This window comes from Chelonia mydas, chromosome 11, assembly GCF_015237465.2.
Source record: "Chelonia mydas isolate rCheMyd1 chromosome 11, rCheMyd1.pri.v2, whole genome shotgun sequence".
NCBI classification, from domain to species: Eukaryota; Metazoa; Chordata; order Testudines; family Cheloniidae; genus Chelonia; species Chelonia mydas.
Window position 1 is genome coordinate 18628845 of NC_051251.2, and position 19922 is coordinate 18648766.

Below are 19922 nucleotides of genomic sequence, written 5' to 3' on the forward strand. Positions count from 1 at the left end.
AACCTAGGCACAAGTCTATGCTACTCTTCACTTGGAAATGGGTTGGAGCTTCAACATATCTTTTTAAGAAGAAAGCCCTAAGAAGAAGAACATTAGGAGGTGCTTGGATATTGCAGTGATGGGTGCCAATACATAGTCCAAAGGTAGATGAAATTTCTTTGTGCGTCACCTATTCTGAGGCACAAAGCATAGGCACCCAGGCTAATAGGTTCAAAACAGCAGGAACCAGAAGAGACACTACGCAACTGAAATGTTTGCTCTCGTGAGGGGATATTTGGAAGTTGTTGAAGAGAAGTCAAAGAAGGCATCTCTTGAAGGTACACCAAACGTCAGCTTGTAGCAATACAGGATAAATCATACATCACAAAGGTTAGATTTGTACTTTGTAAAGTATTACATGTCACCTAAAGCAAATCTCTGATGCTTGAAAATATGCAGTTACCTCTGCAGACTGACAAAAGTAGTAATAAAATCTATTATTCCACATGGGATCCGCAAAATGAGACTTTGTTGCTTGCATGTCTTTTCCTTAGCTACTATAGAGGCAAGGTGGGTCTTTTATTGGACCAACTTCTGTTAGTGAAAGAAACAAGCTTTTGAGCTACACAGAGCTCTTCTTAGCTATTGTGAGGCTGAGTTTACTGAGTTAGGAATGGCATCTGTTGAGCAGCTAATGTGCAGTGTACGCATCTAAATCTTAGATTTACCAGATTCCGAGTTTTAGTTATTCATTCACTTGTATGAACAGCATCTTAAAAATGTAATAAGAACCATGTGTTCAAAGAATGAGCATATGATCTTTTCAATAACATTGTGTTATATTTTTTATAGATTCTAGCCAAGAATACACAGATTCAACTGGCATAGATCTACATGAATTTTTAGTAAATACACTAAAAAACAATCCCAGGTAAGTTAAATTAAAATGTTTTGAATTAACTCAATTTTGCTATCTCTCTTTTTTTTTTTTTTTTTTTTTTTAATTAATCTGATGCGTGTTGAGAGCTTTCACTAGAAACACCTTAGCTTGCAAAGGCCTTAAACTTGATCTTGTATAGTTAATGTGGAATGTTTAAACATATTTTAAAATGCTGGCTCTCCCTCCTGGGCCCTACACTTATCCATGTTGTGAGTTCAATAGAACTACGCATGTTTACAAATTTACTAACAAGTACTTGCAGGATCAGCATCCTTGTGTAATATTTTTACTTGGCTATGCAAAAATGTGGTTCGTTGCAATAACTAATTTGGTGTTGAATAGCAGGTTCTGAGGTTTGTTCCTTTTTTCAATATGTAACACGCCTTCAGATATAGTTATAGTAAGAAAAGCATCTCTCAAACTCACTCATTGGTGTCAGTATGGGCCAAACCCTGCCTCAAGTTATATGGGTGTAAATTCCAATGACTTCAGAGGGAGCTTTATCTGTGGAAACGAGAGGAGGAATGTGTCCTTTTGTGTCTACAAAATGTGTGTGCTGAGTTCACAAACACCACCTCTTCTTCTTATCAATGCCACATAACTAATATAGCTGCTACTCTTTTTTTTTTTTTTTTCCTGCTTTGCACATCAAGGAACACATCCTTCCCTAACCTCTTTGGTCCTCCAGGGTCTCTCTGGCAACAGATTTGACATGGTTCTACTGTGCAGGGGTGAGCAGGATTTAGGGGTACCAGCAAAACTATTTGAGGTCCAGGGGAGGAGTGAGGCAACAGGATCCACTGCACATCTTCTGGTTCTTCCTCATAAGTAAGAAGAGGTCTCAGGACCCAGGAGAAACATGCTAGGCAAAATCAGCCTTCTAAGAACAGCTTTGCTATCACTCTGCAATCTGTTGGAGGATACTCTAATGCACAACCAACACATTAAGTCTGGTATCTGAGGAATTGATTCTTATTCCAGAATTGTTTTATTTGGTGGTGGTGATTTAAAATTTAAAAAAAAAAAATAAATCAAAAAATACCACCTGAGTTTTAGGGTACCAGGTTGAGCCTGCGTTACAGTCAGTAGGAAAAAAAATCTAAATTTACCTCAAGGACAGAGTGAAGTTTGTATGCCAGTTGTGGAAGAGAGAGGTATATGGAATGCAAGGTGTCACTTTTAACATTATTTCCTGACCGTAACTGCACTTCAACTGTAATGGGAATTATATGTGAATATTAAAAGCAAAATAGATCCCTGGTGCTAGAAGCAGTCTGACAAATTTTATATTAAAGCATCAGAATGTACTCACCATTTTAACGTCTTCAGTTTCATATAATTGTAAAATACATTTATACAATGTTTCTGAAAACATTTTTAAAAAATGGTTTAAATGTCAGGGCTTCATTTTTTTTCTACTCTTCTTTTCAAACTGTCAAACATTCTCCCTTTCTGTGGACTTCTTTCTTATCTAACTTATACAAAGCCCATCCCCAGGGTATGTGAGCTCCAAATTCATAAGCCTTGTTATTACTGGGGTAAGAACACCTGCTTGATTGGTGTGGATAATGTTTTTTCCCCCCTGAGAACCATGTGAGCCAAGCTGTATACTACAGCCATGTTTCTGCTTTGAGCAGGGGGTTGGACTAGATGATCTCCTGAGGTCCCTTCCAACCCTGATATTCTATGATTCTATGATTCAGTAGTTGTTTTTATCATGATGCTGATCCAAACGATACAAGGGCCACAGTTTTCACTGAAACAGTTGTTTTGTACTGTTTCTCTCTTAAACCTATACTTGCTATGTGAGTGACTGATTTTATATTTATAAATGAAAAAGTTTAGTTAATCATGAAGCAGTTGTGACTTTAGAAGCCATTTAAGATACTGTTGCTGAGATGGACTTTTTCTCCTCCCTTTCCACCAAAAACAATTTTTTTAACCGTCCTTTTCTGTTTAGATAACTTTTTAAAGTTACAGTCAAATATCTGACAAGGGACAAGAAGTGAATACAACAAACTGGAGGGGAGCACAAGGAAACAATGAAATAGTATTGATCAGCGTGAGAGACAGTAGTCTCAGTGCATGAGCTGCCTGTTATCAAGGCAAACGAAGACTGGAAAAAGAGTGCAAATTTGTAACAGTGAGAGTAATTAACCATTAGAACAACTTACCTGGGAATGTGATAGCTTCTCCATCACTTTAAGTCTTTAAATCAAGATTGGATATCTTTCAAAAAGATGCGCTGGCCCAATCAGAAGTTAAGGCCTTGATGCAGGAGTTACAGAGTGAAATTTTGTGGCCTGGATTTTGCAGGGGATTGGACTTAATGATTGTAATTATTTCTTTTTGGTCTTAAAATCTAAGCCTCTGAAATTTTTAACATTAGTTGAATTTAGTGCTGCTGAAAGATGCCAGGTTACATGAAAATGTAGTACTCGCAGCAGCAGGGAAGCCTCTCCTTGCTCCTCCATCAATTTGTCTCACTTTTGACTTGGATGAAATGCTTCTAGGGGTGAAAGTTCAGTAAGTTTTCCATTCCCATTAATTCCTTGGTGCCTTTACTGAGGCTTCAAATAAAAGTTCTAATTAATGCCAATTGCATTCATAATTTTGATAATAGTGACATTAAGAACTGTATTGAAATTCACGTTATGTAGGTTACAAGCAGCCATCAGATAGTAACTACTTTCACTACCTGCCTGGGCCATATTTTTAAAAATGATATGAAAATTAAGTATTTTATCTTTTATTCATGGTTCTTTGTACGTGGTTATGAATTTGAAGAAGAAATTGAGAATGAAGATCTGCAATTCACAAAAATAATGAAAATATGCAGCAGTCACTTTTTATTAAAGAATGTTTTATAATCCTATTTTTAAAACTCTTCATGTATTTTTATCTATAGGGAGCTATGAAAAGGGCAAAGGAGTTCAAGTGTGTATATATATTCTGTAACATATTGCCTTGTTTTATTTTGGTCCTGTATAGAAGATGCCACAGTGTCTAAGTTACAGGGAGAACTTGCAAATTTTGGATGGTCAGTGTTTTCAGTGTTGTGGACTGGATGGAAATTTTGGGGCACCTTGGCGAGCCACATGCAGAAATATAGTTCTAGATTCTAGAATCAGATACCCTTTTAGGATTTAGCCATTAAGGCCTTAATGGGGTTAAGAAGTAATACAGTTCAATTAAATAAGAGAATAGCACACCTCTTACTTGAACTTGAATGACACGTCAAGGCAAGGACACCCCCAGAAATTTTTCTAATGGTATGCATTCCCTCCCCTTCCTACCTCAGGGAAGAGACAGGCAGTTTGCCCTACTGTGGTCAGTGTGTTTGCTGAGACCCTTTGCTTTTGCAGGAGCGAAGAGTTCCCCACCACACACTTTGGGGTAGGGAGTGCCAGCTGCACTGACCATAGGAGAGGCAGAGAGAGGGGACCAGCCCCCATTCCCACCCCCATCCCCGCCGCCTCCTTGGCCTGCTCAGAGGCTGCAGAGACCCAGCAACTGCTGTTTTCCCTCCTGGCCATGCCCAAGACACCAGTGTGGACAGCCCCATGGCCAGCGACCCATCTCCTGCACAGGAGGTAACTGGCTTTTGCACCATGCCCATTTGGGAGTCCTGCTTACCCATATCAACCTGCAGGGACCCCAGTGGTAGAGATTTGAAGCCATTTTATTCTTTTCACTTGAGCACATCATCTCAATGACTGTTCTTTCTGCTGACTCTCCTGGGAAGAGAGAGATTGAGAGGGGTCTTTGTATTCTGGTTTCTTACAAGATAGAACAATTCTACTCTAAAAATCCACTCACAGTAGCAAATTAGATACCTTGTGGTCCTGCTGGTAAACTGCCATTGTTGCCTGTTCATTAGGGGAATGGATGTTATCTATGCATGTTTAAAATTCATATATTTTCAATTCTGGAGTGTTTCCTATATGAGTGTTGTATTTTATTTTCAGGGACAGAATGATGCTGCTGAAATTAGAACAGGAAATTTTAGATTTCATTGGTGGTAACGAGTAAGTGATGCAATTTTAACAAAAAAATTATTCAAAAATATTTTTGTTGTTTTGTAAAACGAGTACTTTTCTCTTCCAGAATTCCACGCAAAAAATTTCCCCCCATGACCTCTTACCATAGAATGCTGTTGCACAGAGTAGCTGCTTACTTTGGATTGGAACATAATGTGGACCAGAGTGGGAAGTCAGTGATAGTAAACAAAACTAGCAATACAAGAATGTAAGTTGTCATAATTTTGAAATAATTCTTCGAATTTTGGTGCATGGATTTACTCTCAAGGCCAATTTAGACAATGATACCAAATCTGCAGCCTCAGGAGTCAATCAACACTTGGGGGCTCATTCTCTCAAGGACGGGCGTCAGTGAGATCTTTATTGTTCATTCGAAGCTATGTGATGTGGAATATGAATGTTCATATAAAAGGTGTCATGTTAAGAAGACTTTGAGCTCTTGGTGAGATCAGAGTATGTAATGCAACCCTGGATGGGTCACATCACAGGCTCTGTCTCTGTATATAAAAAACAATTTCCATCAATTCTGTAACTCTATTCAGAAACACACCCCACTAGTTCTAGGTACATTCCTTGTTGCTTCCCTGTGGAAATAAGCAGCGGCCCCTGAACTAGAATGATAGGACAGCTGGTGCAAGTGAAGTGATAAGGGGTCTTACTGAATTTTGGTTTCTATCATGTGGAGGCCCACTTGATGGGGGGAGTGGGTTTGGGAAGGTCTCCAGCATTGCTTGAACTGGCCTTGTTTACTTTGTTACTATTTGCATTTTTAATTATAACTTTTAAGGTAAAAATTGTATATATAACTTTCTCTTGTCAGTTTTCTCTCTCTAAATGGTTTTGAATTTGATTAACATTTTTAGTGTTTTGATTGTGTTCAGAATTTAAGAAGCCAGGTTTAAAGAACAATTGAACAACTTTGAAAACAGCTTTCAGTAATAATATCTTAAATGTATATATTAACTTTCATCCCGCTGTTAAATAATTAATAGATATAGTTGGGTGGAAGGTAGCAACCAAATTGACAACCACAGCTATATAACTGTGAGGGTTGGGACATTCTTGCCAAGGACACAGGGCAAACCCCTATCACATAAGGAGACATGGGTGTGACATTCCCCTGGTGTTATCTGGACCGGTGATCTGCTAGGTCACTCCAATCCTCAACTATGGGAGCCAGCCTTACCCTGCTCTGCTGTGAGAACCCCTACTACCGGGATGTTCGTGCACAACCTATATCATGTAAGCTGCTCCCAGTTACGTGAGTTAGCCCTTTTGGCCAGCTGCTGCTTGGATTGTGCAACTGAATTACACTAGCCAATATCTCTGGTCCTAGACACAACCCTAGGAACCTCTGTCTTGCAGTGTCCAGTTATGCCTGCTGGATGCTGCAAGCTTATATGAGTTTGTCAATTTAACAAAGAAATTGATATGTACAAGGCTTGTTATCCCAAGGGGAGTCCCTTGACACACTTCACACCAAGTGCACTGCTTCAGGTAGAATAAACAAATTTATTAACTACAAAAGATAGATTTTAAGTGATTATAAGTCAAAGCACAACAAATCAGATTTGGTCAAATGAAATAAAAGCAAAACACATTCTAAGCTGATCTTAACACTTCCAGTGCCCTTACAAACTTAGATGCTTCTCACCATAGGCTGGCTGGTTGCCCTTCAGCCAGGCTCTCACCTTTGATCAGTGCTGCAGTCGCTGGTGTCTGTAGATGGAGGTGGAAGAGAGAGGAAGAGCATGGCAAATGTCTCTCCCTTTTATCATGTTCTTTCTTCCCTCTTGGCTTTGCCCCCCCCCCCCCCTTCAGGGTCAGGTGAGCATTACCTCAATGTAGTCCCAAACTGACCAACAGAAGGGGGATGACTCGAGAGTCCAACAAATCCTTTGTTGCTGCCTAGGCCGTTGTCCTTCGTTCCTCTGAGGCTGGGCTGGATTTGTCCCATACATGCCCTGATGAGGTGTGAACTGCCTCTCTGTTCCTGGAGAGTTTTGCATGGGCTTGTTTTAAGCCATGAGGACACATTTTCAGCCTCATAACTAAACACATGAAATTACAACCTATAACATTACTATAACAATGCTCGGTGCATCATGAGCCTTCCGAAGACACCTAACATGACAAACTTTGCATTGGATGCCACACAGTCGTATTATAAGGATGAATATGGGGGTGCAGGGTGTTCCCCTGAGATAGTGTCACAATGGGATCATGAGATCTTCAATATCCACACACAGTATATGTTTCATCCAAAAGACCTGTCAGTCTTCTACACATACGTGCGCGCATGTGTGCACACAACCTATCTAAGAAAGATGAAGTCTGACTTAACCCTGCTGATATGTTAAACTCTGTAGCTCTAGAAAGATTAGGCCCATTGGAAACCCAAGATTTATAACACAAAGCTATTCTCTCTGAACCATTCTGCAAATAGATTTTTTTTGTATTTTTTGGTTGTTTTTATTACTCAGTATATTTGCATGAAACAGGATCTTCTAGTGGTTTGGGCACAAATCTAGGAGCTGGGAAGGCCTGAGTTCTAATCCCAGTGCTAACATGGATTCCGTCTGATTTTTGGGCCACAAAATCTAATCCGTTTACCTCAATTTTGTATTCTGTAAAATGGGACTGGTAACACTCTGACGGGCATTAGGTTGCACCAATAAATGTTTGTAGGATACTTTGAAGATGGAAGTATATATAATTTTGAGGTATTAAATATTTTTACTATTTGAATCCATTTGGTTTTGCTATAAATTCCCTAACTGAAGTTATACTTCCATATTTCTCAAATCAGGCATTTCCATGCCCACAAAGTCTGATGTCTCAGACCGAGGATTATGATTACTTGAAGTGGGGAATAAATAGCAGTAGCAGAAAAACTCTTAATTGCAAACTTTTTAAAAACAAAAACACCACCCAACAATCTTGTGAATAGTCTCTGGAAGCCCTAATAAATGCAGTTACTAATTAGCAGGCATTTCATCTAACCTATAGACATTAGGATGATTCTTTAAGGTTTCAGTATTCTTATTTTAAATCACTTGGGATATAAAATAAGAATTTAGAAAGAAAATCTTGGAGAGCTGCTCCATATTGAATAAAACCAAACTTACCTTTTCCTCATAGGCAGATTCCCCGCTCCAGCGTCGATCAGTGGTGTTACTGATATCAACAACCCAGTCCACACTGGGACGTCTCAGTGGAGTGGGAAGTTGGTGATTGCAGGGCAGTAAATTCAGGGACCTTTAAAAGAAAGAGGTAAGACAGTCTAAAGGTTCTCTGAAATGCCTGCTAATTATGTATGGGCATCCAGCAACCATTTAGTTAGGTTTGGTTAAAAGTACTGAAGTTCACATTATAAAGAAAAAAAATCCTGCTTTTATACAAATGCTCTGAGTAATAACTAAAAAAACCCGAAATACAGACCATATATATGTTATACCCTTCAGTAGCCAAATTCCTTCCAGTTGTCTGATCATGTGACTGTAAATAATTTAGCATAGTTGCCGTTGTTGTCAGTAGTTTTTGGTACCTAACAGTAGTTTGGAGGGGGTCTCGTGATCCATTCATAAGGCAGTTGGATTTAAAAAAACAAAACAAAACTGTCATGAACTCTAGCTTCCTGCATTCTTGCTAGACTTCCGCTTGCATGCATGACTTTGCCTTTTTCTGTTGTTTATTTTAACCGTTTAATTTGTTTTCCATCACTCCCATCTCCTTATATTCTAATTTCCCTTGAAATAAGTTTTGTGGCTGTTTAAGGAGTAGACACTTATCATTCAGTCTCATGCACATCCCAAATTCCCTTGCATTGCTACAACTATAGATTATGAGAAACTTCTGAGTCCCCAGTGAAACCTGTTTGCTTGCTACTTCATTGGGAATTGAAAACATACTTTGAAGGAAGAATAGGTCTGTTTTAGAAAAAGGTTTCGTATGCATCATGACAGCAAGAGTTGTCAGGTTACAGAAACGTGTTATGTTTTTGATATTTTTTCAGTTTGCAGGTCGACAGCTTATTATGAAACCCAAGACTCCAGTCAAATTGTAATATTTTATATGTGATATTTTAATAGAATGTTTCTCAAACTATTTCACTTGGTGTCAGTGTGTCTCTTTTATATTGATATACAATATATGGATTTATATATTTATAAGGTCATTCATCATTTTGTCTGAAATGTAACTTTTTTTCCTAATCACTTTCCTTAGACCTGATCAAAAGTTTTGTGAGCATATAAAGGATGAGAAATGTGAAGATTTTCAGAAACGGTACATCCTTAAAAGAGAGAATTCTAGTTTAGACAAAGATGATAACCAGGTAAATGTATGGAATTTTATTTTTTTCATATTGATGCTTTGACTATAAATTCATACTATTTTTTTCTTGTAGAAATTGGTATTTAATCTAATCACTTATTTAATTTAATTTAGATGCGAATACGCTTAAAAGATGACAGAAGAAGCAAATCTATAGAAGAACGAGAAGAAGAATACCAGAGAGCTAGAGAACGAATATTTGCACAAGATGTAGGTATTAAATCAAAAGAAAATCTCACTGCATCTTTCTCTTGGGAAATTTTTTTCTGTCTGACAATTTCATACGTACATGTACCCAAAGTTCATATTTAAAAGGATTTTTCTTCTTAATGATATAGGTTTTCATCTATATACAGTTTTAAAAAATTACTTAACAGTTCTGATGGTTTCGATGATCATTATGATGATGTCTGAGCAAGTAAAATATCCAACTCACTGTGCCAGAGCAGCATTAACTCTGCAGTGCTAACTGGAATTCAGCCTTGTTTGTCAGTAAAATAAGCATAAATAGAAAACATACAGGAAGGACATCTATTTTAAAAGGTACCTTTTTACATAATTGCCTTTTTGCGTTCTCTGCACAAAAAATACCAAAAACAGATCCTCATTCTAAAATGAGGAGAATAATCTTTGGTAGACTAGTTTTGCAGCATCTGTATATATTGAAAAGCATTTTTCACTTTGTCCAACAGCAAAAGAACAAACTTTTGTTAACAAATTATTCGGACTTCTACAGTACTTATCACAACATTTACTTTTTCTTATTTTAATTTTGTGTTTTTTCCTTGACCTCTGTGTTGTTGTTCCTTTCGAAAGCAATTAACCTAAACTAAGAAACAATCGTTCAACCCAGAATGTTCAGAAGTAATGATTCTTCAAGTGCATGTCCAAATATATTACAGTTGATGTGCTTGTGCCATGCACTTACGTTTGGATTCTTTTGGCCAACAGTGTATTTGGGCTGTGTCTGCACTCTGAGAGTGTCCTCTTCCCTCCCACCTGAGAGGATAAAGGTCGAGGCCACTCCAGCTGCCTCTCAGTTCCTTCTGACCGCCCAAGGAACTTTGGCAGAGAGTGCGTGAGCCTCTGTCACTGTGCAGTCCCTTTCTATTGTTTGTATGTAAATAAGAATGCCTTAGATAGATAATTGTTAGGCTTAAATTTTTTTACATATTGTTTCCTTGCCTTTGGATTCACTTGAATAGTCATTAATATATTTAAGTACTGACAAAATAAATATGTCAAATATCTTGAAAATGTGATATTTTCCTCAATAGTCCATAATCATTCCACACTGTCATGTGAGTAGATAATGGTTGCTTAGTGCAGGTGAGTGAAAAGGTTGGGAGATCATAATTTGGCTTTCAGATCACTACATTCCTTTATGGTATCTGTCTGACTGTAGGGAGCTATATTGATGTAATAATATGCTTTACACTCACAGAGCTCAAAAATAGTTATTTGAACACGTCAGGGTAGGAGTATGGAGAGCAAAAAGGCTATACCTATTTGAACTAGGAAATTGGTTGAGGGCAGAGAGAGACAGCTGAGATTTTTATACCTTAATGTAAGGAGACTGGGCAACAAAATGGAAGAACTAGAACTGTTGGTGCAGGATATGAAAACAGATTTTATAAGGATAACAGAAACATGGCAGAATAACAATCATTACTAAAATATAGGTATTGAAGAATATGAGCTGTTCAGGACAGAGAAATAAAGATAAATGTGGTGGGGGTAGCATTGTACATCAGTGATGCGCTAGATTGTAAAGGAATAAGAGAAGATAGCATGGATAAAACAGAAATGGTTTGGGCCAAAATCATTTTGGGAAAGGATTGTGAAAAAGTGCCTATTGCAGTAGGGCTAAGGGTCTGTTATAGATCCCGCAGAGTAGGATTTGGATATGGATAGAGTAGAAATCTATTTTTAATATAGAAAGATAGCAACTACTCCCAGGAATTATTGGTATGGGAGACTTTAATTTCCTGGCTATAGATTGGAGAGCAAATGCTACTAATAATGGTAGGGCCCAATTATTCCTAGATATAATAGCTGACATATTTCTTCACCAAATAACCAGCAAGAGTTGATGATGTTTTAGACTTGGTTTTGGTAAATAGTGAAGACCTCATAGAAGAAGTGGTCATAAAAAATAGCATTGGATCAAGTGATGAGGAGCTGATTAAGTTTAAATTAAATGGAAGAATAATGAAAAAACAGGTTGGTAAGGAAAGTTTTTGATTTTTAAAAGGGCAGATTTCAGAAATTAAGGGAACTAGTTAGTTAAATCAGTTAGACTAAAGAGCTCAGAGATGTAAAAGTGGAGGAGATTTGGAATTTCTTGGTGTCAAAGGTGTAAAAAATGTCTTGAATTTACATTCCAAACAAGGGGGGAAAAGTTGAAGGAAAGGGCTCCAGACATAACTGGATGAATAACCACCTCAAAAAGGGTATTATAGGAGTAAGCACAGAGCCTAAAATGAATGGAAGAAAGGACTGATCAACAAAGAAAGCTACATCTTGAAGGTCAGAAATTGTAGGAATTAAGTGTAAATTGCCAAAAGTCAAGATGAATTAAACCTGCAAAGGAAATTAAAACAAATAGCAAACCATTTTTAGCCATATAAATAAAAATAGAACAAGAAAAGAAGTGGGACTGGTATGCAGTGAGGATGGGGTAGAGACCCAGGTATGAGCCACAAACTTAAATGAGCTCTTTGCCTCAGTTTTCAATAAGGACAATAATGTAGAACATGGGGGGGAAAGGCAAGGTAGCCAATAGATGTTGCCACATCCAAGGTGGAAGCAAACCTCAAAGATCTTAATGCACTCAAGGCAGGGTATCTAGATAATCTCCATTACAGCATGCTGAAAACTGGCATATAAAATTACAGTAATAAACTATTAAATTGGGATGGAAACAAATAACGGAAGAATAGAAAACATAGTACCTATATTTAAGAAGGGAGATAAGTGAGAAGGAGTGATCCAGGCAACTACAGACCCATTTGTCTAACCTCCAGTAGTATTCAAGGCTTCAGAACAAATGTTGAGGGAAAAAAGGTTTAAAGACATGGAAGTAAATGGAAAATGGGATAAAATGCAACATTAGTTTACCAAACATGGATTGTGCCAAACTAATCTGATATCTTTCTTTGAGAAGATAACTAATTTTTTGGGTCCAGGGAAATGCAGTAGATCTCATCTCACTGAACTTCAGTGAAGCATTTGATATGGTATCACATGGAAAATTTATTAGTTAATTCTGGAGAAGATGGGGATTAGTACAAGAATTGCAAAATGGGTAAGGACATGGCTAAAGAGGTTACAGTGGATTGTACTGAAAGGTGAAATCTTGGACTGAAGGGAGTTTACTGGTGGAGTTCCTCGAGAAACAGTCTTGGGACTGATCTTATTTAATATTTTTATTCATTATCTTGGCTCAAAAAGTAAGTGTGTGCTAATGAAATCTTCTGATGATACAAAGTTGGGAGGCATCATCAATGCAAAAGAGGATCGGAATACTATACGGGAAGAGCTGGACGACGTTGAGTATTGGAGTAAAAAAATAACACCATCGGGTCTCATCTTGATTAGAGTCTCTATGCATCATTAAGGAAAATAATTAATTAAAATTAAATTGTATTTTATACTTTTTTTTTCCAGGCCCTGTGTTCCCAAGAGAATTATCTTATTGACAGAAGGTAAGAGTATTTACAATTTAAATTGGTTCCTATTTACATTTTCTTAATAAATACTAAGCTCTCTTGTTAAAAATGTCAACAGAATCCAAGAGGAGGAAACTAATAGTACGCAGCAAAGGCGGCAGATATTTAGGTATTCAATGCATTATTTTTAATCTCAAAGTATTCTTCATGCATTTCACCTTAATTTTTTTTCTTTATTTTGCAAATGATGCATGTATTAAAAGATTAGTTTATAAATTACAGAGTCAATAAGGAAGCTTCAGGGAGATCAGCCAACAGCCATCAAAGCAGTACTGAAAATGAGCTGCAGTACTCTGAACCCCGACCCTGGAGCAGCACGGACTCTGATAATTCCATCCGCAATTTGAAGCCAGTTGTAACGAAAGCCAGCAGCTTCAGTGGGATTTCAGTTCTGACAAGAGGAGATAGCTCTGGAAGCAGCAAAAGCACAGGCAAGCTGTCTAAGACAGGTATAATAAATCTGTACAAGTCAACAGTTTTATGTAGCAGCAAAGTACCAGTTTGCCTGATAGTTAATGCACACTGCATTTGTATACAGAAGCGTAGGGCCCAATCTTGTAACTCCTCTGTGCGCAGAATGCATCTTGACTGCAATGGGTGTTGCATACTAAGACTGGCTACAGGATTAGGCCCATTGTGTGTTTAACTTTCTATAAAAATAGAGTTCATATTGGAAATGAAGATCTTGGAACTCTAGTTGTAAAGTGAGAAGCAAGTTATAGAAGGCCTTTGATAGCTAGTGGAATTTATTCCATATCCGTGAAAGTATATAAAAATATTTGTCAGAATAAAACAATTTACTACTTTATGGGGGCGGGGAACAGAGTTACAGTTCAGAACGGTTTCAGTCTGAGTTCATCTCTTCAGTCAAAGCTGCATGGCAAACTTGTAGAAAACTGTACGTTGATATTCCATTGATATCCCTTTAATTAGAACCAATTCAGTAATAAAGCCTGTGGATTATTATTCATATTTGTTCCATTGTTTCTAACTGGCAATGTTTGAAATGAAGTTTACACTTGATTCAGAATAAACCCCAGGAACATGAATTTTCATCACAGTAAACTGTCTTACTGCAGAAGATTGAACTACGTACTTGTTCTGTGAGATTCTGTGAGTCAGAGGTGTGCTAGCTCATAATTTATTCTGTATCTATAAACAGTGTTTTGTCTGCTTCAGAAGACCTGGCTTCAGATCCTGTTGCGGTAGAAAGTGAAACAAATTTGGTAGCCTGTTTAGTGCATATTGGACAGGTCACCCGTATTCTAAAGTGATCAGCCAATATGACACAATTGGCCTTCTCTGCACTGGGGAGTTTCAGGGCTTAATCACTACACTCACTTCTTTAGTTTAAGATTATAGGTAGTGCTGTGTAGGAAAGTAAAAGGATGTGAGTGCTTGTCTGTATTATACTTTGCTTTAGTCAGTGCTATAAACCCTGTCTTCAGTGGTGATCCATTAAACATTTGCCATTAAACACTAAACCCCCACTACCCCCCACCAAAATATAAAAGGGAAATAAAGTACATTAAAGCATATTTCAATAACACAGGAGATATTAATATCACAAGCAGAATTTCTGTATGAAATGAAGATCTGACAAAATGTTGTTGAGAAATGTTTCTCTTTAGTACTTTGTATATATTTCAAAATCTATGGCATAAATTTTGGCTATTTAGTTTAGCAATGAAATAGCATTATTTGAGATGACTTTTGATAAAGTCAGTTATAGTTGTACCATAATCTATATCGGATACATTATAGAAAGGTTTTCTCTCACCAAATTAGAAGAAGAAAATACCTTGCTAAAAATGAAAATTTTTATTTTGATTTCTGAAAGATGGGACCCTAACTTGAAAAGGTCAATATTGGTGGTGGTTGTTTCACTGCATTCATAGGTTGTGGTGATTTAAAGTAAATAAATAAATATGGGCCTAAATGTATAAATTTTGATTGAAGTCAACATAGTTAAAGATAAGTCTAATGTCTCTACATGATCTAGAAGCTGATGCAGATGTAAGAAAACAGTGAAATCAAGAAAAGGACTATGGGCAAGTGGAGATTGATCATAGCACTGGGATACAGTGATTGTGGATTGGGCAATTTACTTAATCTCTTTGTACCTCAGTTATCTCATCTGTAAAATGAAGGTGTTAATATTTACCTTTAACTGCTTTGAGATATATGGGTAAAAAATGCAATACAAAGATAAAGTACAATAATTTATAATTTTCTGCAAAGGCAGTTCAAATAATCTTAAAATAGTTTCATTGATTTTTAAATGACATAATTTTCATCACAGCATTGTTTTGAGTCTTGTTTTCTCCTCTAGGTTATTTAGTGGCTGCTGATTAAGATTTCTTATGCTTAAACATTTACATTAATTTTCTGCACCTGCATGTTATGCAACTATTATGGCAAAGGTCTAATAGAAAATATTATGAACTGTATATTCAAAGGGGACTTTAGAAAAAGACAAGTGCTGTTCAAAAATATCTAGAGACATATTTTAGGGACTTTTCGGTGGCTGGGTTATTAGGAGATAGCTTTTAGTTGCATGCTTCGGCTGTCTGATTCTCCAGTCCCTTGCACCTTATGTAGTCATTAGCACCTGTGCAAAGTGGGTATAATATGGTACCATTTTGATTTCATATTCATTTTGCTCTGTTGCAAAAGACTAAACAAAGAGCAAGGCAATGTAAAATCAGTCCCAGAGTTTACAGAAAGACGCTTGTAATAGATGTGCTCTGTTCAGGCTTTATTGAAAAATTCATAGTCTAATACTGTAGTTACATGCTGTTATTTAAGGGTAAGCTTTTAAAAATTATATATTTAAATGAGCATGATGTTTCTGACTCTAGGTAAAAACAATTTCTCATTACTCCTTTCCTAGGTTCAGAGTCTTCTAGTAGTGTAGGGTCATCCACGGGTTCTCTTTCTCACACCCAGCAGCCTCTTCCAGTCACAGCTCTAAGCCAGCCTTCTCATGGCACACCTGCTGTCTATCCAACTGTCAGCACTAGTAAATCTCTTTCCTTTGATGGTGGCATAAGTGGGCAAGTGACACCTACTAGCACTAGCTTCTTTTTGCTTCCCTTGGAAGCGGCAGGCATACCACCTGGGAGTATTCTGATCAACCCTCAAACAGGTTGGTATCCAGTTGTGGACATTTTTATTATGGTTTAGAACTTTGGAATAACGTGTAAACTGTTTAACTTGTGAGTGTATTGTAGTGTTGTCTTTTCCTTCCCTCCTTCCCCCCCCCCCCAACTTTTTCAGAGTTGTGTGTTTTTAGTGTTTGCTCAGTGCACTTAATGTAAATGTTCTGATAGGTAACCATTATGCTTACATCACAATAGTAGGGATGGGAGGAAACCTGCTGTTATCAGACTGGATTAGCTTACAGGTTATAGTAAAGCTAAGTCAATGCTTGAGGAACTACCAAAAAAGTTCAGGAATACTGTATTATACATGTTTAATATATTGTTTGTATCACGTCTTAATATTTGGGGAAGCTTTTTATATAATGGAAGTTAGTATAAACAAAGGGTTCTTTGATAATTTTGTAATTCTAGAAAATGAAATCTTTGGGAATATCTTCCTTATCAAGCTACAGCCTTATTTTATTAATTGTAATACATGGCAAGTTTACATTTTTAAAAAATTGTTTTTGTCTCATCAGAGTACTTTTCGTTTCCTTTAGGGTCATATTTTTTTTTGAGGGGGGGGGGGGAAATGGGAATTAAATTATTTCACTTTTGAAACTGTAGTTTTGTACTTAACTAAATAAATCCATTATCTTTCAGCCCTGACTATATTTTTTTTCCTTAAAATAAATCATGTGCTAATATGGTAAGCCATATTAGAGAAAACATTTTACGTTCATGGTTCTGTTAGTACTTGTATCAGTTACTTAAATCTTTCTCCGTATGTGCCTTATGGAAGGAATGGCTAAAGCCAGCCATGTTATAAACTGAGAAACCAGTACCCAGAAATAGCATGCATTTCCCAGCCCCAGGTGCTTATTGTAAACTGAAGATGGTATATTTAGTATCTTAGGGCTGGATGCTATAGCAGCATCCCTAGTCTAGTCATAAAACAACAGTTGCATAGTTGATAAGTGGATGTCCCATGTTCCTGTTGACCATTCATCTATATTATGCCACAGTCACTGTCATAGCAAGGTGAAGTACTCGCACCAGAAAATTAAGAACTTTAGGCTCTATCTATACTGGAGTTGAAAGAGTCTTAGCCAGAGCCATAAGTAAACAGACTTCTTGCTAGCAAGGTGATAACAATTTCCCTGCCCAGGTTCTGACTAACAGCTACACTATAATTCAAACTAAGGTGTAATAATCCCTTTGTTAGCCTACATTCCTAGTATCTAATGTCTCAAATTTACCAGTCAGCTTAGCCCTCCCGTGTTTACTGGGTTTAATGATTGTAGAAGTTTTCAGAGTCATCACTCAATTGGGCAAACATTGCACATTCAAAGGAACATCATCAACTTGAAAATTTTATATTTGCATCGTTTTATTGTATTTACTGGTATAAGTAATTTTAATTTTAATTTTAAGAGAAAAATACTTTTTCTTTTTTCAGTTTGTTTACTTAGTGTTTTTGACAGCATTTTGTGTGTGGTCGGTTTCACTTTTTGCTTTTGTATTGTTAGTCAGTTTTCCTGTGTTTTGTTTGTGGGTCTTCTACATAGCAACTGGAGACCAAGAAATCTTTTTATTAAAAAATAAATAAATAAAAAAGTGGGGGTGGGGGAAGGATTGTAAAACCCCACTAGTTGGCAGGACGACTTAAGAGCAGGTTCCTGAAACTACCTGAACTAAAATTTAATTCATTTTATAAAACTGTCTTGATTTCAAATAGTGTGGCCTATTAATTACATATTTATACTTTTCTCAGTCATTAATTTTGCTTTCACTATTGGAGGCCTATGTGATAAGTTTACAGGAAAGGATCCTTCAGTTGGAATGGTTGAATGACATTAATACCCTTCCAGAACAATATGAATATCAGCAACATTCTGTTCAGATGAGTTCCCAGATGATAACCGATATTCATGGGCAGTTTGGGAAGAAGTGATGGCTCTTCTAGCTCTGCCTTTTCACATGAGATAGAGTTCAAAGAGTACAGGTTAAGTTCTTACTTTCCCTGACAGTGATTTCTGCAGACTTAGCAGTGTGAGAGAGTCAATGTGCTTTGTCTCTCTCTTCCCAGACAGCCAGAGGAGGCTCTTCCCCCAGTCTCCCTCCTAGTCACAGTGGGGAGCAAGAGTGATCTTAGTCAGCCTAGAAAGTGTGCAGGGGAAGGGGAATGAAAAATCCTGGACTCCCTAAGTGAAGAATATCTCCATGGATCCCCAGTCCCTGAGATTGAAGGAGAAGTGTTAAGCCAAATCAAATATAGTTGGAACATATCAAATGAATGGGCCCAGTCTTAAGCTACATCCACTTGAAGCTGGGATGATGATTCCCAGCTCCAGTAGACATACTCACGCTAGCTTTCATCAAGCTAGCATGCTAAAAATAGTGTGGCAGCAGTAGCACGGGCAGTGGTAGCATGGGGTAGGTGCCCTAAGTACAAACCCACCTGAATCCCATGGGTTCGTATTTGGGACCGCTAACCGGTGCTGCTGCTCGCTGCTGCCTGTGCTACCGCAACTATTTTTAACACGGTAGTTCACGGAGAGCTAGCGTGAGTTTGTCTACCCACACTGGGAACCACACCCTCAGCTCCTAGTCTGGACATAGCCTTAGACTGGACATTGGGCCTTTCCCACATCCCTTTGTTGTGCAAACCTCTGTAGCCTATTTGAGATGTGGTGTTTGGTCTTCTTAATCTAGCTTCTGTCTTATGCCCCTCACTGAAATATCCTCATGTGGAAACTAAATTTCTATCCTTGGAGGAATGTGACAGTCCGCAGGTAAAACTGAAAAGATTTCATTAGCATATAAACACATGGGTGCCTCGACTATATGGAAATGATGAGAATTTCTTGTTACTACCAAACTAGCTAGGCTCAGGCTGATGTAGGGAAATGAGACAGGAAGTTGGCTCTCAGTCCCTCATCTTTAAATGGAAATTCTCAGGTTAATTTTTTTTTTGTAAACATAATTGTTACTAATAAAACCCTAGATTATGATAAGTTTTAAAATCTAGTTTTGTTTTATTCCGCTTTTTGCTGTTCTGTTTCCTTTTTGCGTCTTTGCTAAGCTCAAACATTGAAATCAGTCATTTTCATTATTACTTACAGTCAGCTTTTAAACATTTTCACTTTTTGGTTCTCTTACATTAGCAGGCTGCCTCAATGTTGGGGATGCAAATATTTCATGGGAATATAGTATTAAATATCAGTTCAGCTGAAAGTTTTGAATAAATTCACTTTAGGGAGATGGCCCTTTAAAAGGTTCTTAATGACAAAAATGGCAATGTAATTATAACTACTGTTTTATGGAAAGAGAAATAATTTCTCTTTCTGCGTTACCATACATCTTGACTGGCATTTTAGCTGATAAGGGAGACACTTTTAAATTGCTTCTTAGGGATATGAGGAGAAGAAAACTGTTTTATGAATTTTCTTCTTCTCCTTATACTTTTTTCAGTCCATATAATTAAAAAAGATCTTTCAAGACTGACACAAATAAATATTGGTCATCCATTTTAGTCCATAAATTTGCCTTTGGTAAATGACTAGCTATTTTCTGGACATGATCACTATTTACCACAGAAATATATGGGCTTTTAATTACAAATAATCTTGCAAATGAGGCCTTGGTAATTGCCGTTCTAATTCTAATGGCAAGTATTTAGTAATACAACAAAAAATTAGTATAAAATACAGTAGTTCAGATCTCATGTTATATTATCAGACTTTATTTTTGA

The 19922-nt window shown here is 37.2% G+C and overlaps 1 protein-coding gene across 35 annotated transcripts in view; it reads left to right on the forward strand.

Moving 5' to 3' along the window:
* The window catches only part of R3HDM1 (R3H domain containing 1), a 165554-nt gene that overhangs the window by 86932 nt on the left and 58700 nt on the right, over nucleotides 1-19922 (forward strand). For 12 of the 35 annotated variants that reach the window (XM_043525041.1, XM_043525042.1, XM_043525043.1 and 9 more), the window contains 8 exons: nucleotides 832-910; nucleotides 4888-4947; nucleotides 5027-5167; nucleotides 9187-9295; nucleotides 9409-9504; nucleotides 12964-13001; nucleotides 13084-13134; nucleotides 13248-13474. In XM_043525041.1, the coding sequence (XP_043380976.1) occupies nucleotides 832-910; nucleotides 4888-4947; nucleotides 5027-5167; nucleotides 9187-9295; nucleotides 9409-9504; nucleotides 12964-13001; nucleotides 13084-13134; nucleotides 13248-13474 (801 nt within the window). Of the gene's footprint in view, nucleotides 1-831; nucleotides 911-4284; nucleotides 4513-4887; nucleotides 4948-5026; nucleotides 5168-9186; nucleotides 9296-9408; nucleotides 9505-12963; nucleotides 13002-13083; nucleotides 13135-13247; nucleotides 13475-15918; nucleotides 16174-19922 lie in introns of all 35 variants that reach the window. The other 23 variants (XM_037912839.2, XM_027823284.3, XM_037912844.2 and 20 more) reach the window with 9 other exon arrangements.